The sequence below is a fragment of the Pleuronectes platessa genome, chromosome 3 (assembly GCF_947347685.1).
Source record: "Pleuronectes platessa chromosome 3, fPlePla1.1, whole genome shotgun sequence".
Classification (NCBI taxonomy): domain Eukaryota; kingdom Metazoa; phylum Chordata; class Actinopteri; order Pleuronectiformes; family Pleuronectidae; genus Pleuronectes; species Pleuronectes platessa.
This window is the reverse complement of record NC_070628.1, coordinates 21,459,372-21,482,776: the sequence shown is the minus strand read 5'-3', so window position 1 is coordinate 21,482,776 and position 23,405 is coordinate 21,459,372. Positions and strand designations below refer to the sequence as shown.

The following is a 23,405-nucleotide window of genomic DNA, read 5'->3' as shown; positions in this document are numbered from 1 at the left end:
TTTCTGTGTGCCCGCTACTTCAAAAAAGCGTCTGTTTACAAGTTGGTGGATCTCGTGAGGTACTTATTATCTACAACGACTGCCAGATATCATGTTTGGGAAGAGAAGAGTGAAAAAAAACATGTTTCTCAGGAAATGTTTGTTTGTTTTATATATATTTTAAAACGTGGCCGTTTGATGTCCAGCATCATATTTCCTGTCATGCACAAATATCATAGCTTTATCAGACCTACTGTCATCATTGGTAATAACTTTACTAAAGTATTTAACATTTTTAAGATATGAGTGACTTGTTCTAAGGAGTGCGAGTGAATACCTGTTTTATTTTGATTATTTATGCATGTGTGGCTTTTCTAAAAAAAAAAAAAAAATCTTCTTGCTTTGTGAAATAATAGCTAATCTTTGTGTGAATATTTTTGTATACCAGAAGTTATACATATCTAAAGTGAGTAAATCTGTGTTTGTATTTGTTGTCTTCACTCTGTTCTTTTAAAATGTTTGACAGCCAAGAAGGGAAGAATAATCCCAAATATTACATTTACATAACAATCAGATTTGTTACTTAATAAAACAATGACAAGCTTTATTTGGGGAGAACCAGAACATTGCAGCCAATAAACTTAACATTCCAGCTGCCAGTGAGAAGGAAATCTGAAAGGATTGTAGCAGGGCACAAGTTCCTTCATTGCCCATGAACCACTGGGGCTAAGCTCAGGTACCTCATTGAAGTCCTTAATGCAGGGAGCTTTTCGAAGCTTTACTGCCACGCTGTAGGTTCTCCAGCTCCCGATGTGTGGCCATGACCTTCTGACTAGAAGAAGATGAAAAGAGGAGAAATGCTGCAACTCAGTTTTTTGAAGTGAACTACCAGACTCAGTTTGATAATAGTGGTAAAATCACAAGGGGTAGATAGAGTGAAAGTCAGAGAAGGAAACTATTAAAGGTAAGGAGGGAAGAGTGTGAGAAAACCCCAGAATGCCTCTTTAAGTCATAGATCCATCCTGAAACTATTTAACTGCTTGTCTCTTGAAAGAAAAGAGGTTAGGAAAAGGGACTGAATACAACAACACAATAAGAAAAAATATCAAATACAAAAAAGGAGAATTTCAGTTTCTAACTTTAGAGAGGAGAGTTCCCTGATTAGTCCACAGATCAGGTCTGTGGCGTCTCCAGGATTGTCTGAGAAACCAAAGGTCTTCTCCCTCTCCTTCACCTCCTCGTCACTGGATGAAAGTGAAGAAAAACGTTGAATGGATCAAAAACTTCACCAAAGTATCAATAAAAACAGTTAAGTCGTTTTTGTGCAATCCAGCTAAAAGACAAACATAACCTCTTTAACGGAGGTAATGACATAAAATGAAACATGTTTATCTAAAATCACATGTTGATTGGATGTTCTTTGTGGGATTTAAAACCTCTTCCCTGCTTCCTTACATTAGATCAATAGTGTTGAGCTGCGAGTCCGACACGTAATCTAAGCCTCCAGATGCAAACACTTCAGTGGGGTCCCTGGTCCAAGTGTGGCCAGTGGTTACAGTAGGTGGAGCAAGTTCATATTTAAGATCATGCTGTGGGTAGCAAAACAAAGTCCACCATTACTGCAGAGTTAAAAGTTACAAAATAAAATGACCTTCAGTATGTTTTCTGTTTTCTTTGTTAAGGCAGTAACTATCTGATCAACTATCTGAACAATTAGTTAATTAGAATTAATATATTGTTTACTCTATGTCTTTCTTTCTGACAGACTAAAGAATTATTGATAATGAAAATGATTGTTGTGTGCAGTAAATCACAAGTAGCTAGCGATACAGTATATTTGAGCCTTAATCTTATGTATTCACTTCAATTAGATATTTAGTGAAAAATACTTTTACTGACTAGAATGGCTCTCAGAGGAGTGCATACCTCTGCCAAGGCCAAATAGTGCCCTTGAATTCATTCAAGCCACAAATTTATTTCCCTAAATGTTTTGTTTTTTTAATCAAGATTCATGAATTATTATCTGGAAAATCTGTGAAAAAGTCAAAAGACCTCTATGACAAAGGGAGACCAATGTTATGCTGTCTTCACTAAACAAGTTTTTGTGATAGTTCGTCCCCTCCCCTCCACTCACACTGTCTTTCCTGCCAGGAGGTGTCACTGCAGCTTCACTGAGCTCCACAGAACCACAGTTAAACCCTCCAGGACCAGTGATGGTGGATGAGATTCCCTCTACTTCGCTTCCATCACTGCCATCAACCATCATCTCTTCCTCATCACTTGTTTCAGTCTCTCTTTGTACCCGAAGACCCGCAGTCGCCTCCTTTTTCTCACTTTCCTCATTTTCAGCTGGATTAATGTAAGAACCCATGGCAGCACAACCACCGGCCTCTGTCGACTTATCTTCTCCATCTGTAGTTTGCTTCTCAGGTGTTTCGGTCGTAACCACAGTTTTACCGTTCTCGAGTTCCTGCTTCTCCTGGTTCACCAAATGCTCCAACATGTTGTCTTGTGTGATTGGACATGACTCTGGCTCACCAGTTTGTTCTGGACCAGGCTCTGTGCCTCTCTCAGCTTCACAGTTCTTTACCTCCCAGCTGCCAGGGTCACACACAGGACTGGACCCATCTGAGGTTGTGACAACGACATGGACTTCAGTCTCTGCCCTGTGTGTTAACAAGCAATGCTATCATCAAAGTAGGAAGCAACAAATTACATTTACGTGTGTTACTATAATAGAGTATTTGTTGCTGTAAGTTTGTGTATTTTGAGGCGTTTTTTAAAGTCAGTAATTTCAATTAAACGTAACTCAAGTTTTTACTTGGGCAGAATACATGACTACAGCTGAAATGCATCTATCATTGAGTAGAGATGTTGATTTGCCAGGAATTTATCAAAGTTTGAAGGGGAGAAGATCAAAATCAAAATGTTCCAATTTTTAAACCGATTTTGATTGAAACTTGTTTCTATAACATCCGTGTGCCTAAAATAATGTTCAGAAATCTTTAGTTTATGTACATGATAAATAAGTTCCAATTATTTTAACTGAAGTAGATTTTTTAAATGTTATTCTACTGTAAGTTAAATATAATTACCTGAGTTGCACATAAAACGAGCCTGCTTGCTGTTATGATAATGCTAAAGTTAAACTGAGTCAAAAATGTAAATTAAAAATGAATTTTGGATTCCTCCAAACATGATGCTGACCTGTTGTTCACTCCACAGCGACTGGACTTCAGTGTCTCTGCTGGGTTCTGCTCTGCGATACCATCGACAGGGATGGAGAGAAGTGAGGATTGAACAAAGAGTGAAGATATAATCCTTTCTTGAGCCACAGGGTCAGCTGCATTACTACAAATCTGTCTCTCAACTTCCTCCACTCCGCTCTGCTCAGTTTCACGCTTCTGTGCCAGTAAAAAATGACTTCGCTCCTTCTCTGTCAGGCCACACATGCCCATCCGTCGCTTTTTTTTGGTTCGTAATCCCACCGCTGCCTCTTTTGTGATTTCCTTGACATCAGCCATGGACAAGGTGCATGTATCTTCTTGGCTGGTTTCGTGGTTTTTCTCTAGATCACTCTGAGAGGTTTCCTTGGAATCCAGTTGCTTCTCCAGAGTAGCTGCACCGGATCCATCCCCCTCTTCCGAGGTAGGCGAGAAGACCTGGGGTTGATCAGAGCCTGTTGGAGATGGAGGTCTGATACTGTCCTGTGGAGATTCTTCCTCTATTCCACTCTTGTTGGTATCATTATTAGAATGGACCATACAGCCTTCCAGCTCAGAAGCAGTGGTGACAGTAGACTCTTGTTGCCCTTCAAAAGTTTTAACCGTCACATCTTTCAAGCACGTATTTGGTTTTTCTGAAAGTTGATCCTCTTTGGATTCATCTTGTTTGGCGAGACAGGGCTGTTCGGCTGCCTGATCCTGTGGATGTGTAATCATGGCACATACCTGCAGAAGGCACTGAGGAAGCTGTGGTGTAGCAACGACCGATGTACTGTCTTCTTTTGTGTTCTGAAAAGAATGATTTGTCAAAAAGTTGTCTTGATGCAATGGAAATATGGTTCAATCTCAGTCACATAAATCACCTGTTGTTTAAGAGAAGCCTGGACATCATCAGTCTGAGGGATTTCATCTCTTGATCGGTCCCGCTTCCTTGACCTTAATTGAGCTCTGCTGCCTTGATACAGAAGGACCAACTCATTGTTACTCAAAGACTCTGATGGGGAATCATTGTAGAGGCTTCACTCTCAAATTAAACAACACACTCTCTCACCCATTCAGTTGTGACTGTCTAACGTATACTTACATTGATTTTATACCTTACCCATTATTACTACTTGCCTAACCCTAACCCCTAACCTAACCTTAACCCAAACTTGACCCTAAAACATGTCTTCACCTTAAAAACACAAGTCCGGGGACAAGCTTTCAGTCCCCATAAGGAAGATAAGTCCTCATAATGTGACTGTGTAAACAGATTTAGGTCCTCACAACAACATGAGTTATACCTGGAACACACTTGGTGAGTTGATTGAAGATACATATTATTTGAGAAAAGAAATATTTTACCACTGCTGTTAGTCTTCTCTTTCCCTTTGGCCATCTCCTCTTCCTAAAATGCCCCAAAGGAAGGTAATTTAATAAATGTTTAGATAGATAGATAGATAGATAGAAAGATACATACATACATACATACATACTTTGTTGATCCCAAAGGAAATTTATGGATCCAGTTTCACATAAAAAAGTCAAACACAACAGCAAAAGAACAACAAAATTAGTCAATAATAAGTCCACTGCAGTGAGATGAAAGTGTAGCCACAAGAACTACTACAAAGCTGTCACTGTAAAGATGTTTGAGCTAATGGAGATATTAAAAACACAGATATTTAGAGTTTTAATGAATTTTGCTTTACTGATAAAGGAGTTTTGTACTTAATTCCCTTGCCCAGTGATTATTCTCTTGCCTCTGACACCGGACCAGATAGTATTTAAAACCTCAAATGTATTACAGTATTTAAAATGTGATATATAGAGACCTAAAACACTTCCCCCCACTGGTATGGCTAATGATTAGCTTAAAGCTAACTATCGAATGACATGTATTCATCAATTGGAGTGAATGTATTTATTTAATCTATTATTAGCTGACATAAATGGAAAACACACTTACGCTATGATGCTGCAGATGTGGACTTGCTGTTCTTCAAACAATTAATTGACGCTGATTTGAAAACTCTTCGGAAAGTGCTGGACAGAAGTGCACTTCTATTTTGTAGTTTCCCCACATTACTCACCTGAACCTCAGAGGCGCAGCGTCACGTCGGGGTTTACGGCAGTGGCGGGAGTGGGTGTCGTCTAGCCGTAAAGCGTGACGTGCGTTGCCAATGGAGACGGAATATAGGAAGTGAATTCCACAGCTCGCCGTGTTTGTTTTGACAGCTCGCAGCGAACATTGGAGTATACACCGGTCCACCGACGTCTATCTACGCGTTCAGCTCTTATTTCTGAGCAGTTCTGGAGCAGAACAACCGACTCGACCCCGCTGCAACACTCCACGGTGCGTGGAGCGGACCAGGTCGTGTCTGTGCACTCATAAGCCACGAGAACTGTGTTGGAGCTGTTCGCTGACACGAGCAGAGGCGCTAACTCGATACAAAGCACTTAAAGCTGTTTGAATTGCGACACAAAATGTCAGAAATGGGACTGATTGTAACAAACTGTGTAACTCGAAGCTTATCTCGTCTCTACTGTAGTTTACCCTCCATTGGCTTTAATTCATTTCCTTGTTTCCTGGTTCACTTGTAGCTGGTGAGAGTCCATGAGTCGCAGTCGGAACCCCCCTCCCCGGGGTCAAGGGGCAGCTCGAGCCAAACAGGTAACATCCTTCATTTCTTACGATGAGATGTGTGAATGATATCTACTGTTTAATGTCAACAACAGGTATGACTCAGCATCTCTCTCTCTCTCTCTCTCTCTCTCTCTCTCTCTCTCTCTCTCTCTCTCTCTCTCTCTCTCTTTCTTTCTTTCTGTGGCTGTCTGTATGTGCTTCTGTTTAACTTCAGATGGGGCTGCTCCTTGACCTGTCCCCGGACGGCGGGATGGATGATGAGGGCAACGATGAAGACCTGGAGGCAGAGCTGCTGAATCTGATCGGGGGTGGAGGAGGGAGACCACAGGGGAAGAAAGCTGAAGGGAAAGGTCCGAAAGAAACAATTGTGTAACCCACAATTTTTCTCTGTTTGCCTCGTTTAAATGCTAATACTCCCAAAAAAGTATTGAGTGTGTATGGATTAGGGCCCATTGTGATTTATTTGTCTATGTTTAGCTCCTGTTCACATGGCAGAGATCGAGCGAATGGCAGCCCTTTGCATGAAAGACATGGATGACGAAGAAATAGGGGATGACGATCTTGATGATGAAGATCTGCTGGTAAAAATATCACAATGTTCTTACCTTGTTCTGAGCTGATACAGTCAATCAATCAATTGATCGAGAAGAAACTTTCACATACTTGCTGGTCCTAGCTTCTCCTCTGTAAAGATTTGTTACTCATCTTTATCATGTACTGTATGATAGTAAACTTGATATTGCCACGTTTTGGAGTTATATCTATATTTTTTTTAATCCTATCTTATAAATTGTAAAATGCAAACCAAACCTTGTTTATTCCACTGTAGTATAATGTTTTTAAGCTTAGCTCTTGTATGTTTTTCAATTTAAGAATTTTCTTCTTACCTGTTTACATTTCTATGTCTCTGTACATAGGCCGAGCTAAATGAAGTTTTGGAGGAGGATGAGGAACCAGCTCCCACTCCCCATGCTGTCTCACCAGCTGCCCCCAAAGGGACTGTCACATCTCACTCTACTGGTGGAACTGGGCTGGAGGCTAACCTGCTGGAACGTATTGAAATGTACAAGACTGCCGTTTCTAATGCCAAGGCTGCCGGGGAAACCAGCAAAGTTCGGCGATACGACCGCGGGTTGAAGGTAAAAGGAAGATCACTAGTATAAATCGAATTTTGTCTCAATTTAAATATTTTAAAGTTTCTAAATTTGGGGAAATTGTGTGTGTTTTTATATGAATGTAAGAATTAACATTGGTACATTTTTCATTTTAGTTTTCTGTAATGTGAAAGACATGTTCATGTTACCTGTCTTCTCCCCACCTAGACATTACAGTCCATGTTAACATCTGTAAAGAAAGGAAAACCAGTCGATGAGGAAGAGATGCCTCCTCCCGTTGCTATCGGTGGAAAACCCAATGTCCCTGCAGGGTCTGAATCAGTCAAGGAACGAGAACTGCCAGAGCCGGTACTGAAGCCCTCTTTACCCACCAATCAGAAGCCTCTGAGGGAGGCTCCGCCAACAACCCCTAATACGAAGCCGCTCCTTCTGACCCCGCCCAAAATGCCTGCAGCTGCCATCACCCCAGAAACACCTGCAATCTCTCCACTCACACCCAGCCAGCCTGATGCACAGCACTCTGGTAAAAACATATGATGAATTACAGAGTCCTCTGTGGACGTCCGTTCAACTTTCCTCTTCTGTGTTCTCCATGTACTGTATGAGAGAAAAGATAGGATGACACCATAAACTCATCCATATTGAAAAAGTCATACATCAGATTAGTTTACTATTGTTGTTTCTTTTTCTTTATTAAATTCCATACTTTTAGCTAATCATCAAAAAGCACTTTAATAATATTCGAATATTGTTTCTTTTTTTTTATTCCATACTTTTAGCTAATTATCAAAAAGCACTTTAATAATATTAGAATATTGATGTTTTATTTAGTAACCACATCATTCATTCTTTATTTCTTCACCTAATTCAGAGCTGAAGCAGGCGGTGTTGTCTAGACAGAGGGAGTACAAGATGGCTGCCATAAATGCCAAACAGAGCGGAGACATTGACCGGGCCAAACAACTCTACCTCACTGCCAAGGTAACACAACCGATATCAGTTTTATTGCTCTGATAAATCTTTTTCTGTAAGTATATTGCTTATGTACAAGGCTTGTGAGAGAAAGTTGATTATATAAGCTGACCTCCATGTCTGCAGAAGATGGATGTGCTGGTGGAGGAAGTGGACAGAGGTGAACCGGTAGACCTGAGATTACTACCTCCCCCTCCTGGTTAGTGTAATCTCCTAAAAAGACAAGTTAGGTTGCATTGTTGCCTTAAACTCTTATTTTCTTACAGAGATAAATGGTTGGTGTCCACCAAATCAAACGTATATAGAATTAGCTTTTTATAAATGTAGTGAATTACAAATTATGTCAAAGCCTGAAAGTTGGATCCAACTGAAGGAAAGAGATGTCTGAGCTGATGTCGTCTGCCTTTGTGTGTTAACTGGCTATTTGTTACTGTGAGTCTTATTTCTTGATTACCTGGTAAAATAATAATGATGTTCCATGTCCTACTCTCCACTGATCTCTGATCATCTGCAGGAGACGTATTAGTTGAACACCGTGCACCTCCTCCTCCTCAATCTTCCATCAAACCAGCTGCTCCTGCTGCTCCTGCTCATACCAGTGTGGCCCCGGCAGGTAAAGCTCACGATTAGGACCTGAACAGTAAATGAAGTTTACTTTCACAATCACACATTTTTTTTGTTGACTGCTGAATCGTAGTTGGATCTCGAGGCTAGTGAAGAGTCACACCGCTAGACTCCAGTAGCTCTGATCCCACCTCTGACATCTTAGCAAATGAAAACATCGTGAAGTTGAATTTAAAAGTGAAAGGTTGGTGTGTGTGTTTGTGTCTCTGTATGAAGACCTTCCTGCTCCCAGCAGTCTGGCAGAAGCCCTGCAGCAGAGGTTGGATGTCTACAAGTCAGCAGCAGAGGGCGCTAAGAGCAAAGGGGATGATCGAAAGTCGCGCATGCATCAACGAATTGTCAAGGTATAACACCATCCACTTAAAACAGACCATAAAATGGGGTTTCCGAAAAAATACTGTACTGGGCAGCTGAAACTAAATGTAGTAAGGGATTAGATATTCTCTAAATGCAGATACCCACAATGCATAATATATACCTGGTTCTGTGCTGCTGTTTGGGGGGCTGTTTGATTCATGTCCCAAAATAACTGGTGTGACTCAGTCTATTTTGACTGGAGATACCTTCTGCTGCTCTGACTCTGACTACTACTGTTGCTCATTTCACCTGCTGGATTGACCTGAAATGAAGTTTTGAAAAGAATAGTAACATTTGGTCAATTCGACTTATGTAGGGTAAATTAATTAAATTAAATCATGGAGACAAGACAGTAAAAGGAAAGACAATAATTAATTGTAAGGCATGTACAATATTTCCATTTGTTGTAGTGGAAGAAAATTTAATATATTGATATTCTCATGTGGGAATTGTTCTTTTGTACCTTCCATCAGAATTGTACTGCTAATTTGTTATGTTTATTTTTATATGCAAGAAAGACATATTTTATGGGGTGGGAATGAAAAACACGGGGGTCTTTACAGTGTTGTAAATCTATTTCAAATTGGAGCTCACCAATCTTTTGGATAGAATATGGATAATTTATATTAAGGCATTCACTGATTATGACACAACGCTGATATAAATGAGTGATCTATCATCTCATCTTTTCTTAACAGCAATACCAGGATTCCATCAAAGCTCATAAAGCTGGACGGCCAGTCAACTTAGCCGAGCTTCCTGTGCCGCCAGGTAACTTTCTGAATCCAGGCGTCTTTCAGGATTTGCTTCCAGGATGCGCATACATATAGTAAACTTTGTGTTTCCATGTGTGTGCCTGTGTTGCACCTCTAGGCTGTCCGCCACTTCAGGGCTCAGAAGGGAGTCAGCAGCAGAACTTCATTGGTGTCCTGGAGACAGCTATGAAAATAGCTAATCAGGATGCAGATGGAGAAGATGATGAAGATGATACTCCAACAGAGTCTGCCAAGGTAAACAGAAACAAACAAATTGTTATTATACAGCCAAAGAATTGATTTGCCTTTGGTCCAAACTTGAAAAGGCTTAATCGTTTATCACGTCAGATCTATTGAAGGTCATTCTGTTTAATTGGCTGGACCCCGAGTCTATTGCATCACCTTTGTGCCCGTTATCAGATATATTAATATAGAAACAGTGTTAAAGATAATGAAGACTTAATATTAAGCTGCTTTGAAATAATTGAAGTGTTAATTCAAACTCACAAATTCCCCAAACTGGAGCAGATTTTAAGAGATCAATATTCAACAAGAATGTCACTCAGTGGAGCGCATACACCAACAGTCCTCTTAAATTCAATTGCTGCACCAAATTGCACACACTCCTAAATATCAGTCACCTAAACATGCCAGATCAATATCCATGAACTCTTTCATAAGAAATTCACACGAATGATAAACTTGAACTAGTCTTCCAAGTTTCAGCAGTTTTTGTGTCATCCTGCTAACAGACAAACAACAGCAGCAGTTAAAGATCAGTTCATTCATCACATTTGTCTGGTGATCCTAACCCTCTATTTCACTCTTTGAAGCCTGCAGTGCGCCCATCTGCACAGAAAGCTAAGTCTCCTGCTCCCCAGCCCCCTGGAGGCTCCACAGCTGTGAAACTGGGACATAAAGGTGTGTATGGTGTGGGTTTGTGCACTCATACCTGCCTAAACATACAGAATGTGCAAAAAGTGTTACAGCTTCAATTCCTATTCTCTTAAATATCCTTGTAGCCCAGCAGCAAGTGGACTTCCTGTTGCTAAGGAGACAGGGTTTTTTGCGCGCAGCTCTGCGCTCCAAACAGATGAAGGTGTAGTGGATTTTTTTCTTTCTTAATATTGTTTTCTCTTCACTAGATAGTCTTAATGGAGAAGTGTTGACTACAGCTGCTTGTTATTTCATTGAAATCTTGAACAAATGTGTTTTTGCTGTGGTTTGATTCGCCTGCTGCTGTTGGGTTGTTTGTAGGACATGACGGGAGCCGCGCAGCACCTCAGAAATGCCAAGGGTCTGGACCCCATGATCAATGCTGCCAAGTCTGGCCTCCCTGTTGATGCCACCAAGGTTATAAATTCATTCTCATGTGCAAGTTAGTAACCTACAAGAAGAGACAAAGTAAGCCTGTGTGTGTGTGTGTGTTGTAATAGTGTTGTCACAGGAGCCACTGAATGCATGAGGAGCTGTGTCAATGCAAAATGTGACAGACTGGAGGAAGGAAACAGGGTGAAATCAAAACACCTCTGAGCTCATTGTGGTCTCACCTTCTCTCTCAATGCGTGTGGGTGAGACAATGTGGGTGGGTGTGTGTGTGAGATAATATGTGTGTGTGTCTGTGAGAGAATGTGTGTGTGTGTGTGTGAGAATGTGGGTGTGTGTGTGTGAGAATGTGGGTGTGTGTGTTTATCTGCATATTTTCATATAGTTGCCACTTATCCCTTGTGATATTCTTTAATTTTGCTTCACTTTTATTTAATATCTTTGCTTCATAAAACTTATATATTTATCTGAGACTCAATCCTACAATGTAATAACATGGAATATTAAGCTGGTGCCTCTGTTAGTTTGTCTGTGTGCTGGTCAGGAAGCACAGAACTTGATATTCATAACTTCTCCTGGACAGATAAGAAATAGAGGACGTGTTGATTACATTTTGGTATAGGCTGGAGCAGAGTTTCTCAAAAATGAGGAGGTTCAAACATCCCATCTGTTTCGCCTCAGAGGTTAGTGTTCTCTTAGAGTGCCATTGCTTTATGTCTCCAATGTTTTTGTCTCTTTGCTGACAGATTCCGAACGCCCCGGAGGAGGAGTTCTCTCTGTCTCGCTCCCGTACGTCCCCCGTCTCCCCTCGCTCCAGTGAACAGTACCACGGCCTCATGGATCTTTTACGAAAGCAGCACGAGGTCAGCAAAAGCACATTTCACACAGAAGTGCACCCTCTAAATCTTGCTGTGCATCAGCAACCAGTTTATACTGATGTTGATACGGTTATGATCACTGCCCTGAAGCTTGCTCATCACTTTTCTAGTTGTGCAGCTTTTAAGTTTTGTATCACAATTGATCTGTACGACACTTTCTTTGTTTTTTTTCAGTTTTCTTATGCACACCCTCTTTTGTTGTGTATCTCAATTTACAGAAATGTGTGAGCTCCTCCCAGCAGTTCACAAAAGTGGGCAATATACCTGAGGCTCTGAAGTAAGAGAAGTTTCACATTTGCACCTTTTGTATTTATATGCATTTTATATGGATGTTCTCTGCAGCCATGATGGAATTTTACTCCTGTTATTTTTAGCCACAAACATCAGAATGAAATGATGAATGTAGTTAAAACAGGAAACGTTCTTTTCCTATTGACACAGCAAATGAGCTAATTCTCACATTTCAGAAGCAGATGTTGGATATTTTAATCCCTACATTACTTGTTAGAATCCTATGTTTATAATTATCTTCATTTAATGTACTAATTGATCTTTCACTTAAATGCTTCACCGTTTTTCTACTCAGTTTCTGTTGCAACACACAGACATTCAGTCTTTTTTTTTTTTCTTGTCACTGCATATTTATAACTTCTCACAAATTTTCCCACATATTTTCACATACATTTAACTATCACACATCATACACTTTATTGCAGGCTCTGCACCTGGAAACAACAAATTTTAATTTTACAGATACGCCACTTATTAGACCTCTAGTATTTATATGTGTACATGTACGTATGAGCATTTGTGTGTAAGGACCATGTTTGTCTCTCACCAGGTTTGAGAAGCTAGCTGAGGAGTGTGTGAAGTACATAGAGATACTAAAGAATGCCCACGCCAAAGGCCACCCAGTCCCCAAGTGCCACACAGAGGAGAGGACCTTCAATACTTTCAAGTCAGCACCAAAACATAATATTTTTTTTTCATATTGTATAATGTTATATTAGATTATAATGCATTTTCTAGTCTTATCATCTACTCAGAGCTTTACAGTACAAGTCACTTTCACCCATTTGCACACACGTTCATACAGCACTTCAATATGCAACGCTTTGTCTATCTATTTGGGGAGCGCAGAATGGAAGAGCCAGGGATTAAACCCCCAGAGCCACAGCCTCTTTGGACAGGAAGATCTATAGTCAGTCATTTTTAATGAATCTGGCAGCATAGCTCTGAGGATGTCAGTCTGTCTTTCAGTGTGTCTGTCGTTCTACCACTTCAATCCAAAATAGACCATCTCAACAACTGTTTAGTGAATTGCAAGAAAGATTTGTTCAAACATTCATGAGCCCTCAAAGATGAGTTTAATTGACGTTTGGGAGCCCTGATGTTTCTTAAGCTGTTTCCCTCTACTTAACTCTGGAGAATCTCTGGACTGTTTCCAGAGGGGCTGTATGTGTGAATACAAATGTCCCAGTGTGAGCTTTTGGACTTTCTCTGGCCCTTTTTCAGCCAGCCCTCTAGTAAAAAGTCCATATAATGTCAAATGAGCCCACTTGAGAACACAGCAGGAGATCCTCCGCAGGATTCACTGGGAGCGAGAATGTGTGTTTATGACCTTTCTAACATGGGGCAGATGCAAAACTTAAAAACTAAAAGAAAACAAATATATCAGGGTGAAAAAGAGGTGCTGTACATATAGAAATAGCAACAAAAATGTCAAGAGAGCTGTTAGTGATACGACCCAACCCCGGTGTCGGGAAGAAAAAAAACAAAACTGGATTGATGCAGTAGAATTTATAAGTCACGTCCTGCCTCTGCCTGCTGCACCACCCCTCAGCTGAACACTCTGGAGATTATGGGTTTTTGTGAAAACGTCTGAACAGAGAATCCCCTGCTGCGTTGTTCATGTGAGAAAAGGCAAACTCGAGAGAAAGTCCGAAACCAATTCTTCTGATATCATCTGGCGATCATGACTGAAAACGGCTTTGTAGTGCCCCTGACAGGTTGACATTTTTAGCCTGTATCGAAATATTAAAACATCTATTGGATTGCCATAACATATGATAAAGCCATTATCAGGTAATTAAAAATGTTAACAACAGCATGTGGCTGAACGCTGGAATGACTGTATGATTATTACTATTACCAGAAGGAACGATTTCCCCCCAATTGCGGCTGTAGATGAATCAGATTGACTCACTGTGACTCATTGACTTGGCTCCAGCATCATCCCACCCTAACAGCCAGGTGACTCTGGCAGTGAGTCACTCCAGGGCTCCAGAGTGCAACCAAATATCTGTGAAGTGTGACTAAAAATGTTCCTTGGTCGGACCGGTGCACCAAACATTTAGCTGGTGTGACACTGTATTGGATGGAGTGGTGTCACTTCCCCATCTCCTCTGCAGAGTTTACACTCACACACACAGGCTGGTCCCGCCCACACTAATTTCTCCCACTGACACCTGAGAAGAGAGATGAGGGAAAAGAGGAGTTGAACGAGGCAATGTATGTCGAACAGTGGGGACTAAAACTGTAAACTGTAACTGTGTATTTAATCACATTGAAAAAAAAAAAAAATACGTGTGCACTCTCTGCTACACACAACATGAGAAGTGCACCGTCAGGATATCAGTGTAAGAGTGACCAAACCATCCGGAGTTCATCCAACATCATTGACTGACTGAATGGGGTGTCTGTGGGATCAACAACCCCGCTCGCGCAGACAGACACACGCACACAATCCTAGAGGAAAGGCTGGAATACAAACCTAATACAATACAAACCTAAAAGCTCATCTCGGTCATAACCATTCTGTTTACTGAGCTGGTAACATATATCCTAAGCCAAATGTTAAACATTTATTCCAGAGCCCTTTTTGTAACCGAACCAGAGTGTCCATTTTATTTCTGTTTCGGTTGTCTGTGGTTTATGTTTTATTTATTTAGTATTACTGTATTATCCTGAACTGAATGGATATTAAATCAAATCCAAAATCGAATCGGTTAGGGAAATCAGTGGCGATACAAAACTCAAGTTCAGAAATTACCAATGTATATGGATGTATACATCAAGAAACGTATAATAGGTGTATTGTTGCTCTGTCAAAAGACGCCTTGCAATTTTTGGGGTGCACCTAAATGAAAAAGGTAGGTGCACCGATGCAATCAAACCAAACGTTAGTGTGGAGCCCTGCACTTAGCAGTGATGCCGACAGTTTGTCTGTCACTCATGATGTCGCCTCTGAATGTCAGTGACTCCTGTGTTTGTTCTGTAGGAGCTACTCCAACCTGACACTTAATGACCTGATGCTCTACATAGTCAAAGGCATTAATCTGCCACCTCCCTCAGGTAAGCACGTCTTCATAATAACCAGGAAGTCGGGTGTCAGATAGATGTGTGCTCACACCCACTCTCTGCCTTCAGGTGTCTCAGCTAATGAACTGGATGCAAGTGTGAAATTCGAGTTTCCTTTCCCCAGTGCGGTAAGAATGTCTCTCTGTAAGAAATAATCATGGATTGTTTCACTCTGTTTATATCTATATATATGTGTGTGTGTGTGTGTTTATGTAGGAGGATGCTCAGAGAGACAAAACCAGCACAGTAAGGAACACCAACAGCCCCGAGTTTAAGGAGGAATTCAAACTCAACATCAACCGCTCCAAATCGAGCTTTAAACGAGTCGTCCTGTCAAAAGGCATTAAGTTTGAAATCGTACACAAAGGGTAAAAACCACAACTGCATTGCTGCAACACAGACACAAGCTTCATTGTTTATCTTTCTTCATCTGTCTGATGTTCTCTCCTTCTTGTGTTGACAGTGGCTTGTTTAAGACGGACAAAGTAGTGGGCACAGCTCAGCTGAAGCTAGAGGCTCTAGAAAACCACTGTGACATTAGAGAGATCATAGACGTAAGTGTTAACTGACTGAAAACATGAATGCATGCGCATCTACTGACATGATGTGGCTGACAGTGTGGATGTGTTTCATAGGTGATGGATGGACGTAAAACCACTGGCGGCAAGTTGGAGGTGAGGGTGAAGATCAGAGAGCCTTTATCTGGAGTTGATGTCACACCAGTGACAGAGAAGTGGCTCGTACTCATTCCAGTCTCCTCCCTCTCTCCTCCAGAGAAACAAAAGGAGCGGGTGAGTAGAGTTCGCCGTTCATCTGCGTTGCATGTTGATCGACCATGGGGAGAGAACTAATGCAGAGCACATCTTTGTCTTTAGCTGTTATCAGACATAAGCTCCAGAAATTTGATCGAAACATTTTCCAGACCTAGCCTTGTACATATGTAGAATGCGGCAAGAGAGTGACTGGGTCAGAAATTTTCACAACAACAGAAAAATGTCTGGAATATTCAGCCAAGCGGTGGCACTTGGGCGGAGCATGCAGGAGACAGAACGTGACGTTTAAATTCTCCTGTGGATAGAATGTCTTCTTGTTAACCGCACGTCGTCAACTCACCCACCTGCTCGCTGTGAATTCTCCAGACATTTTCCTGCTGCATGGGCTCACTCTGACACTTTACTCAGGGTTGGCTTGAAACTCATGACGTTAGGCTATTCCCCTCCCTTCAAATGTGGCTGTTTGTTTCGAGGATCATCAAGCCTTTATAATGTGAGCTGCTGCCGTCTGAGTAATATTTACATAGAGAATAATCTTTCTGCTGCCCCCTTTGCAAGGCCTATAAATGCTAAAGTTACAAAGTGAATCACATTGACACAAGAAATTAAGTGTTTGTGTGTGTTTGAACCAGGCTCCATCACCTCGATCTAAGCCCAGACATGAAGTGAGCAGCAGCAGCAGCAGCAGGAGCAGTCATCCCAACAACTCTCCTCCACAGTACAGACTCCACAGCTTCAGCCTCCTCAACTATGACAGGGATCGGGCGGAGAGGAAGGTAATTATGTGTGTTTATGTGTGTGCGTTTGTTGAAACCTCTCTGCGATGTTCCTTTCCATAGAGCTCGTAATGCTTAAGGCACATAGGACTTGTCAGTCACTTCGCCTGTCTCTCAGATTGCAGAGTACCGAAAGAATCGGCGGGACCCTCCACCTGACCTCATCCATCAACACAAACAGGTCACACACAGACTGCAGTGGCAGAAAGCACAGCTGGAGCGAGCCACTCCTGCTCTGCTGACAGGTAACACCCAAACAGAGCCATATTTGGGGGATGATACCACTGTTAGGGAGTTAAAAGAAATACAGATGGATCAGCAATATAAACATTAAACCAATATGGTAATGATTCCTAAGATGTTGTTATTAAACCCCTAAATGTAATTGAGACCTCATACTTAACAGGTTAACCAAACACTGTATTATAAATTCCTATAAATAAACAGAAAACACAAATACAACCAAAAATATAGCATTGATTTAAGAAAACTAGTGCAGCAACCATTCTAAACTTGTTTGGGAATTGATTCATTCCTGTTTGGAATGATGTGTTTTCTTGGCCTGTAAAAGTAACGTGCTGCTGGACCGGAACCCTGAAGCTGCACAAAGAGCTGGGTTCTACCTCTTTATTCAGAGTTCAGTGAAGCTCCACTCAGCACGTTGCCATTATCGTGAAGGCTTAGTTGTCGTGATCAACAACATTTATTCAAAGTTTATTAATATTGAACATATCGCCTGACCAAATTGAACCAAAGACGACCGATTCTAAAGACGTGCATTCCGCAGACACACAGAATTTTCCGGAAATATAAGATTGATAAACGTTTTTTCTGCAAAAGGTAAATATGGATGCCCATATTTTCTGCGATGTTTATTCTGTCCAATATCAACATAAACGCAGATCCTGATATGTCTGTGGAAGATTCAGCCACCTGATAAATTGGTCAGGCTCTGGTATGTACTTCACTAACACATCTCCGCTTGCAATGCACATAACCCACATATCCCCTCACCACATGTGCAGAATATGAAAATGTGCTGCGGCGCCTGGTCCAAGGACTTGCTGACTCAGTGAAGAAATTCTCCAGCCAAGGCAACAGAGTGAGTACAAGGGCGGGGGGTTCACTGTTGCTGGGATATTACTGTTGTCGCTCACTTGGGTGAAATTACGGTTTCCTTTTTTGTATAGGATGCTGCCAAGGATGCACTTGGCAGGGTGAAGATGGTAGAGGCTGAGGTACGAGCTGCTTTGAGCCCTCAATATAAAGCATGTTGTATCATCATCATGTGCACATTTATTGTGGCTAAACGGACTCTTCTCTCTGCTGCAGCTGGAGTCACTTACAAGGAAACGTGCTGGATAAGAGGAGAAAGAGGGAACAGGGACTTGGCTGGAGGACTGTTGTTTTATTTTATTTTCATCTCTCTCTGTCTCATTCGATACACACTCCAATACAACACTACGGTTGGTACTGTAAGCGCGTTTAGCATGACTCTGTGCTGCTCATGTCCATGACAACTGCATGAACAAACCTGCTTATTCCCTCATATAACTTGTGTCTCTTGTGATTGGTCGCCGGCCACAATAGCTGAGAACAAACCTGCAACGACAAAGGAACACAACTTAAAGCTAATATTATGTAATGTGTTCAAGAGTTAAGGGAGAGGCAGGTGTATTTGCACTCAAACAAGAAAGACACTACAGCTTCTGAAGGGTTTTACAGATTTTACTCCCACTCCACTCCCTAATTTTTTTATATTTCCATCTTTCCATTGAGAATTGTTGGTTAGAGCTGTAACTGACACCAGCTCAAAGAGTCTTTTGGTTTCCATAGATGACCAAAAAGTGTGCATGTGCGTGTGTGAGCCTGCTCTGAGGTGTGTTTAACCAGTGGACTGAGGTGTTTTAACCCCTTTCCCCCATATTTTATGTGTGTAATGAGCTTAATCTAATCTGTCTGCTCCAGTGTTCCCAGATTACAGTAATCTGCTCCGTTTGGAGTGGTGTGATATGGGAATAAAAAAAAACACAGCTACAGCCTACAACCCATAATGAGGGATTAGTGTTTGTGTCACCAAGGAGACGACTAGATCAGACGTAGAGTCGCCTTTGGGGCCGTGGAGTGGGGGGTGTTAACAGCCTACCATGATTTTGGTTGAAGCTTAACCCTGCTAAAGTATTACTGCTTCTGCTTCTTCTCCATCGTCAGCTGTTTCCCTGTCGTTTCCTTCATCTTCACTCTCTTCACACCAATTCAGAGATTATTCAAAGTATTGAGTAATATGTTGCTTCTTTTGGATTTTCTTTGCAATATTAAGTTCATTGTGCTGCTGATTAGGAAATAATTAGTGACCGCTACATCAGTTTTCAGCCGATTTTTGTGTTTGCAGTTTTCAAAAATACAGAAAGATACTGTCCCACTAAATGAGCTCTGCAGTGGCAGCACAGCCGGATGCTGAATAGTCTGCCCACACGAGGACAACCCAGTATCTGTCAGTAAGGCTGGGCAATTGCTTATTTCTATTTCTGTTTCCCCATAGACATCCCTGTCACGGGCATCTCTGCTATTCCTCATTCCACCTGTTTTTTTCACTGTAAAGTCAAGGTTCTCTTGTAAAACTTTGACAGATGTAAAAAAATCCCTACTGACTAAGACAGACATCTTGAGAATTAATCATTTACCATAAAAGACCACAACAGACACTTTTGGGACAGATGTCTTAGAGTGATGTGTTTGATGACCTGCTAACCTGACAGCAGATCCATATCCACTGTAGCCAGGCTTATTCTATGTTTACGTTTGACTCCTCTGAGTCGATGATGTTTGGTAACTCCACTAATAGTGTTTTTGGTCACGTGGCAGAGCAGAGAATCCTGTGTTTGTCCTAATCCACCAACCATCTCGCTCCATTAGCAAATAATCCCGGTTAAAGATGCAGCTCTCCATAGACTGTGTTGTTTTTTTCTAACACCCCCCACCCCCTCTGACCTCAGGAGAGGTTATCCTCTAACTCTTTGTAAATGGGACATTATGGTGCTTTTGATCAGCTGATGTTTTTAGATGGACAAGACGGAGGAATTTATCATTATAGTAAACTAACATTTATCATCTCAACCTCAAGTCACGTCAACGTCTACTCAGGTTTTGGGATGTAGTTTTCTCTTTCAGGCAACTCTTAAGTTTCTATTGAAACTGTTTCAGTTTGATCTCAACATTTGCCTTATTGAGTTGTGTCGACTCAATTCAATTCAAACTAATTTAAAGGGTCCAATAATAGCTTTTCATTCTATATGAATATAAATGGAAACCAATAGTACCTGAAACAATAAAGACTGACATAGAATGACACTAGAGTAGATACTCCGCCAAAGCCAAACAGTTCCCTACAGAAGACACATTTAAATTCAGTAGATCCAGATTTTTTATTTGGAGCTGCACACCATTTCACACACACACACACACACATAAGTATCAGTCCCCAAATGGGCCAGCTCTTAAGACCTTATCTCAGAATGTGAAAGAAAGTAGGGGAATAAATCCTGAATCCGCCCTCTTATCTGGATCTGCACCAAAATCGAATGGGTTCTCCCCTGACCCATACCACATCCTGCAGGTTTCATGATAATCCGTCCAGTAGTTTTTGTGTAAACCTGCTAACTAACAGACAAACAAACAACCATAAACCTTGGTGGTTGTAAATATATGGGCTGCAAGTAATTATAATGTTTTCTTACTGATTAATCCTCCAGTTTTTTCCTGATTGATGAGTAAATCATTGGTATCCTCCTAACAAATAATGTGTTTTACTGACTCTGAGTGTGACCTCACACAGTAGCTCTGATATAAGTTGGGGTTTGCGTCACTCATTTGCTTAACCGCATTAACAGCATGAAAAACTGCAGCTGAACCCATTTCTTTCCATTCAATGGCTTTAACCCCATCTCACCCCCGAGCACAGAAGACCTCCTGCTACGTCACCCCGCTCCTCAAGTAACCTTGTGGCCTCTGAGGCTGCTCTGTTGTAATGGCAGTGAGCTCATCAGCATTCATTGTGGTAGCTGAGTGGCCAGGACCCGGGCAAAGGGACATATTGTTAGATTGTCCCGCTGGTGACTCACAACACTTTCCTGCATTTACCACACACACCTTACACACACACACTCCTCACTCTCCTTTTTCTTCGGTTTGTATGACTCTTTTTCTTTGGTCCTCTTCTGTATCCGGACCACACTCCATTTACACAAAGAGAAAGTTTGGTGGATTGTTTATCATTACTGTTTATGATTCTGTCTTGATCAGCTGTAGTAAATGTGTTCATCTGGGATGGGAAGATATTTTTTGTTGATCCTATGACATTTTCCCCCAGATCTGTTAAATCATATAAGGGCAATCATTCTAAATGTAATTTAGATATACAGCATTATATGCACTTTCTCTATTTTAAGTACAAGTCATAATGACGTGTAGCTCAAAATGGGAATGTATGAAGGCCTGATTGTTTAGGCTTTACTATCTTATACATGAGGTTAGTGTGAACATGAATAAAATGGAATCACCTCTGAGTTTGTGTCATCGTTGAACTGAAGAACCCCTGAGATGGATTGATCTGAACTCTTACTCAACATGTATTTATCAGCTGGATAATTAATTACCTAAATTAATTTGATGTGCTTATGAACCAGATTTTGAATTAATGGCACGCTTCAGAAAATGGTTAGATACAATGGATTCTCATATGCTTTGTATCTGTGGCTGGTGCTGACAATACTTTTTTTATATAATGAAAATAATAACAAACTTATCAAAACAAGGTTACAAAGTGCTTTACAAAATACATGGAATAAAACAACGCTGGACAAAACAAAAATAAGAGAAAATATTTAAAACAAACAGCATCTGTTAAAAACCAGGTATTAAAATGTTTTCCAATTAAAATGTTTTTAAGCAATGACTTCCAAACCTCCTCAGATAAGGAGGTCCATTAGGGAGATGGGAGAGATATGGGCCCTAATTGGTGTTTTTTGAAAAGCAACACTACTCCTCCAGTATCTAAAGTAAGTACCATAGTTTGCAGATTTATATATAGATCTATTTTTATTTATCTTAATACATGGAGTGTGGTGTGTTCACGGGGGATTTCCTACAAAGGAATCTTGGTTTGTGGGTAAGTAAAGGGTTTCCCATTGTAGTACTGCACCAAATAGTTCTGATTGTAATAAGAAATAAATAAACAAGCCTTGGGAGAGAGCAGGGAGGAACCAGCCTTTGACATAAAAGCAAAACAGGAGGCATATTTTAAACAGAGGAAGCATGATATCAGTTGCTTCACAGATATCTGGAATAGCCGATATGCATTGTATGAAAAAATAACACAGTTCAGTAACTTATTCAAACTCATACGTAAACCACACACATGAACAGTAATGAAGCAAATTCATTTTATAAAAACCTTGACTATAAAATCCCTGCAGATAAACCAGGTAGGATGAACACACCTTTTTCTTACTTTGCTTTTTAGACTGTTAATAAACATCTGCAGGCAACATCCAGTACACAAACAATAACAAAAGTGACAGTATATTGTAGAACTGTTAAATTAATGATTTGGTAAATGGTTTGTATTTATATAACACTTTTCTAGTCTTGATTCACCCATTCACACACATTCATACAGTGCACCTATTAGCAGCACCTTTTTTTTTTTCTATGAAGGCCAATTCGGGGGGGGGGGGGTCAACACTTCGGAATGCGGATTGGAAAGACTGGAATCGAACTGCCGACCTTCATGGTTGGAGGACAACCACTCTACGCCACAGCCGCCCAATGACAAGGAATAATTCCGAAGTAGCTCTGGAGCTTTAACACAAGTCAAGCAAACAGGCAGGTTTTTAACGATCTCTGCACTAGTGTGTTAAAAAAGAACAGTAAAATATGTTTTACATTCATATGAGACAAACACTGACTAAATAAACAACAGTTGTTTTATTTGTGAAGTATGTCAAGTCAACTCTAATGTTATTTTATTCACATGTTTTTGTGTGTCATACTTTATGTGTTAGACTGATTATGTTCTTAAGATAAGATAAGGTACGATAAAACTTTATGGATCCCACACTGAGGAAAATGACTTGTTACTTGTCGAAATGGGGTAGACAAGAGAATAAAAAAGGCTATAGGATAGAAATTTAAAAAATACAGAAAATGTGTACGTAATATTTTCCTTTCACTAAGAAAATATTGTGAAAATGTAGTTAAAGTGAAGTGGCACATAATGAATGCACAAGGATGTAGAATCTGTATTTGTACAAGTACAAGGAGATATTGACATATGCATACATAGACTATACGTTATACGTATATATGTGTAAATTTACTTATATAAGTAAATGTATATAGTGATATATATATATTAAAAGTCAAGTGCCAATATATTTGAATGGGTGAATTTCACAATTAGATGCATAGAAGTGGAATAATATGATAAATGATTTATTGACGTTATTCAGATAACGTGCAAGAGTTTCATCCAAATGATTCTGAAAACCTATTTTATAAAAGTGTGTGAAAAAAGAAAAGAACATGTAAACACATATAGACTATTTGAAGGGTATTGATCGGTTGGCTTTTAATGAAT

At 40.5% G+C, this 23,405-nt stretch overlaps 2 protein-coding genes across 4 annotated transcripts; one reads left to right on the top strand and one right to left on the bottom strand.

The window, feature by feature from the left end:
• Window positions 1-581: 581 nt before the first annotated feature.
• Window positions 582-5,919, bottom strand: LOC128436618 (uncharacterized). 3 transcript variants are annotated; one of them, XM_053418404.1, is made up of 8 exons: window positions 5,279-5,919; window positions 4,551-4,593; window positions 4,067-4,158; window positions 3,187-3,992; window positions 2,114-2,645; window positions 1,435-1,568; window positions 1,119-1,223; window positions 582-811 (listed from the first exon to the last, which is right to left on the bottom strand). In XM_053418404.1, exons 2-8 carry the CDS (start codon window positions 4,582-4,584, stop codon window positions 733-735), a joined length of 1,782 nt encoding a protein of 593 aa, XP_053274379.1. In that variant the 5' UTR covers window positions 4,585-4,593; window positions 5,279-5,919; the 3' UTR covers window positions 582-732. The 3 variants fall into 3 exon arrangements, with proteins under 3 accessions (XP_053274379.1, XP_053274378.1, XP_053274380.1); XM_053418403.1 differs by having other exon boundaries at window positions 5,155-5,298; XM_053418405.1 differs by lacking the exon at window positions 4,551-4,593 and having other exon boundaries at window positions 5,155-5,294.
• Window positions 5,567-21,333, top strand: cc2d1a (coiled-coil and C2 domain containing 1A). Its single transcript, XM_053418402.1, has 27 exons — window positions 5,567-5,859; window positions 6,047-6,182; window positions 6,310-6,413; window positions 6,750-6,971; window positions 7,155-7,470; window positions 7,819-7,928; window positions 8,046-8,118; window positions 8,434-8,532; window positions 8,760-8,887; window positions 9,599-9,671; window positions 9,774-9,910; window positions 10,489-10,576; window positions 10,678-10,754; window positions 10,913-11,008; window positions 11,728-11,844; window positions 12,078-12,136; window positions 12,701-12,817; window positions 15,140-15,213; window positions 15,289-15,347; window positions 15,436-15,587; window positions 15,683-15,773; window positions 15,855-16,010; window positions 16,625-16,768; window positions 16,887-17,013; window positions 17,794-17,870; window positions 17,959-18,006; window positions 18,101-21,333. Exons 1-27 carry the CDS (start codon window positions 5,803-5,805, stop codon window positions 18,131-18,133), a joined length of 2,970 nt encoding a protein of 989 aa, XP_053274377.1. The 5' UTR covers window positions 5,567-5,802; the 3' UTR covers window positions 18,134-21,333.
• The last annotated feature ends 2,072 nt before the right edge of the window (window positions 21,334-23,405 follow it).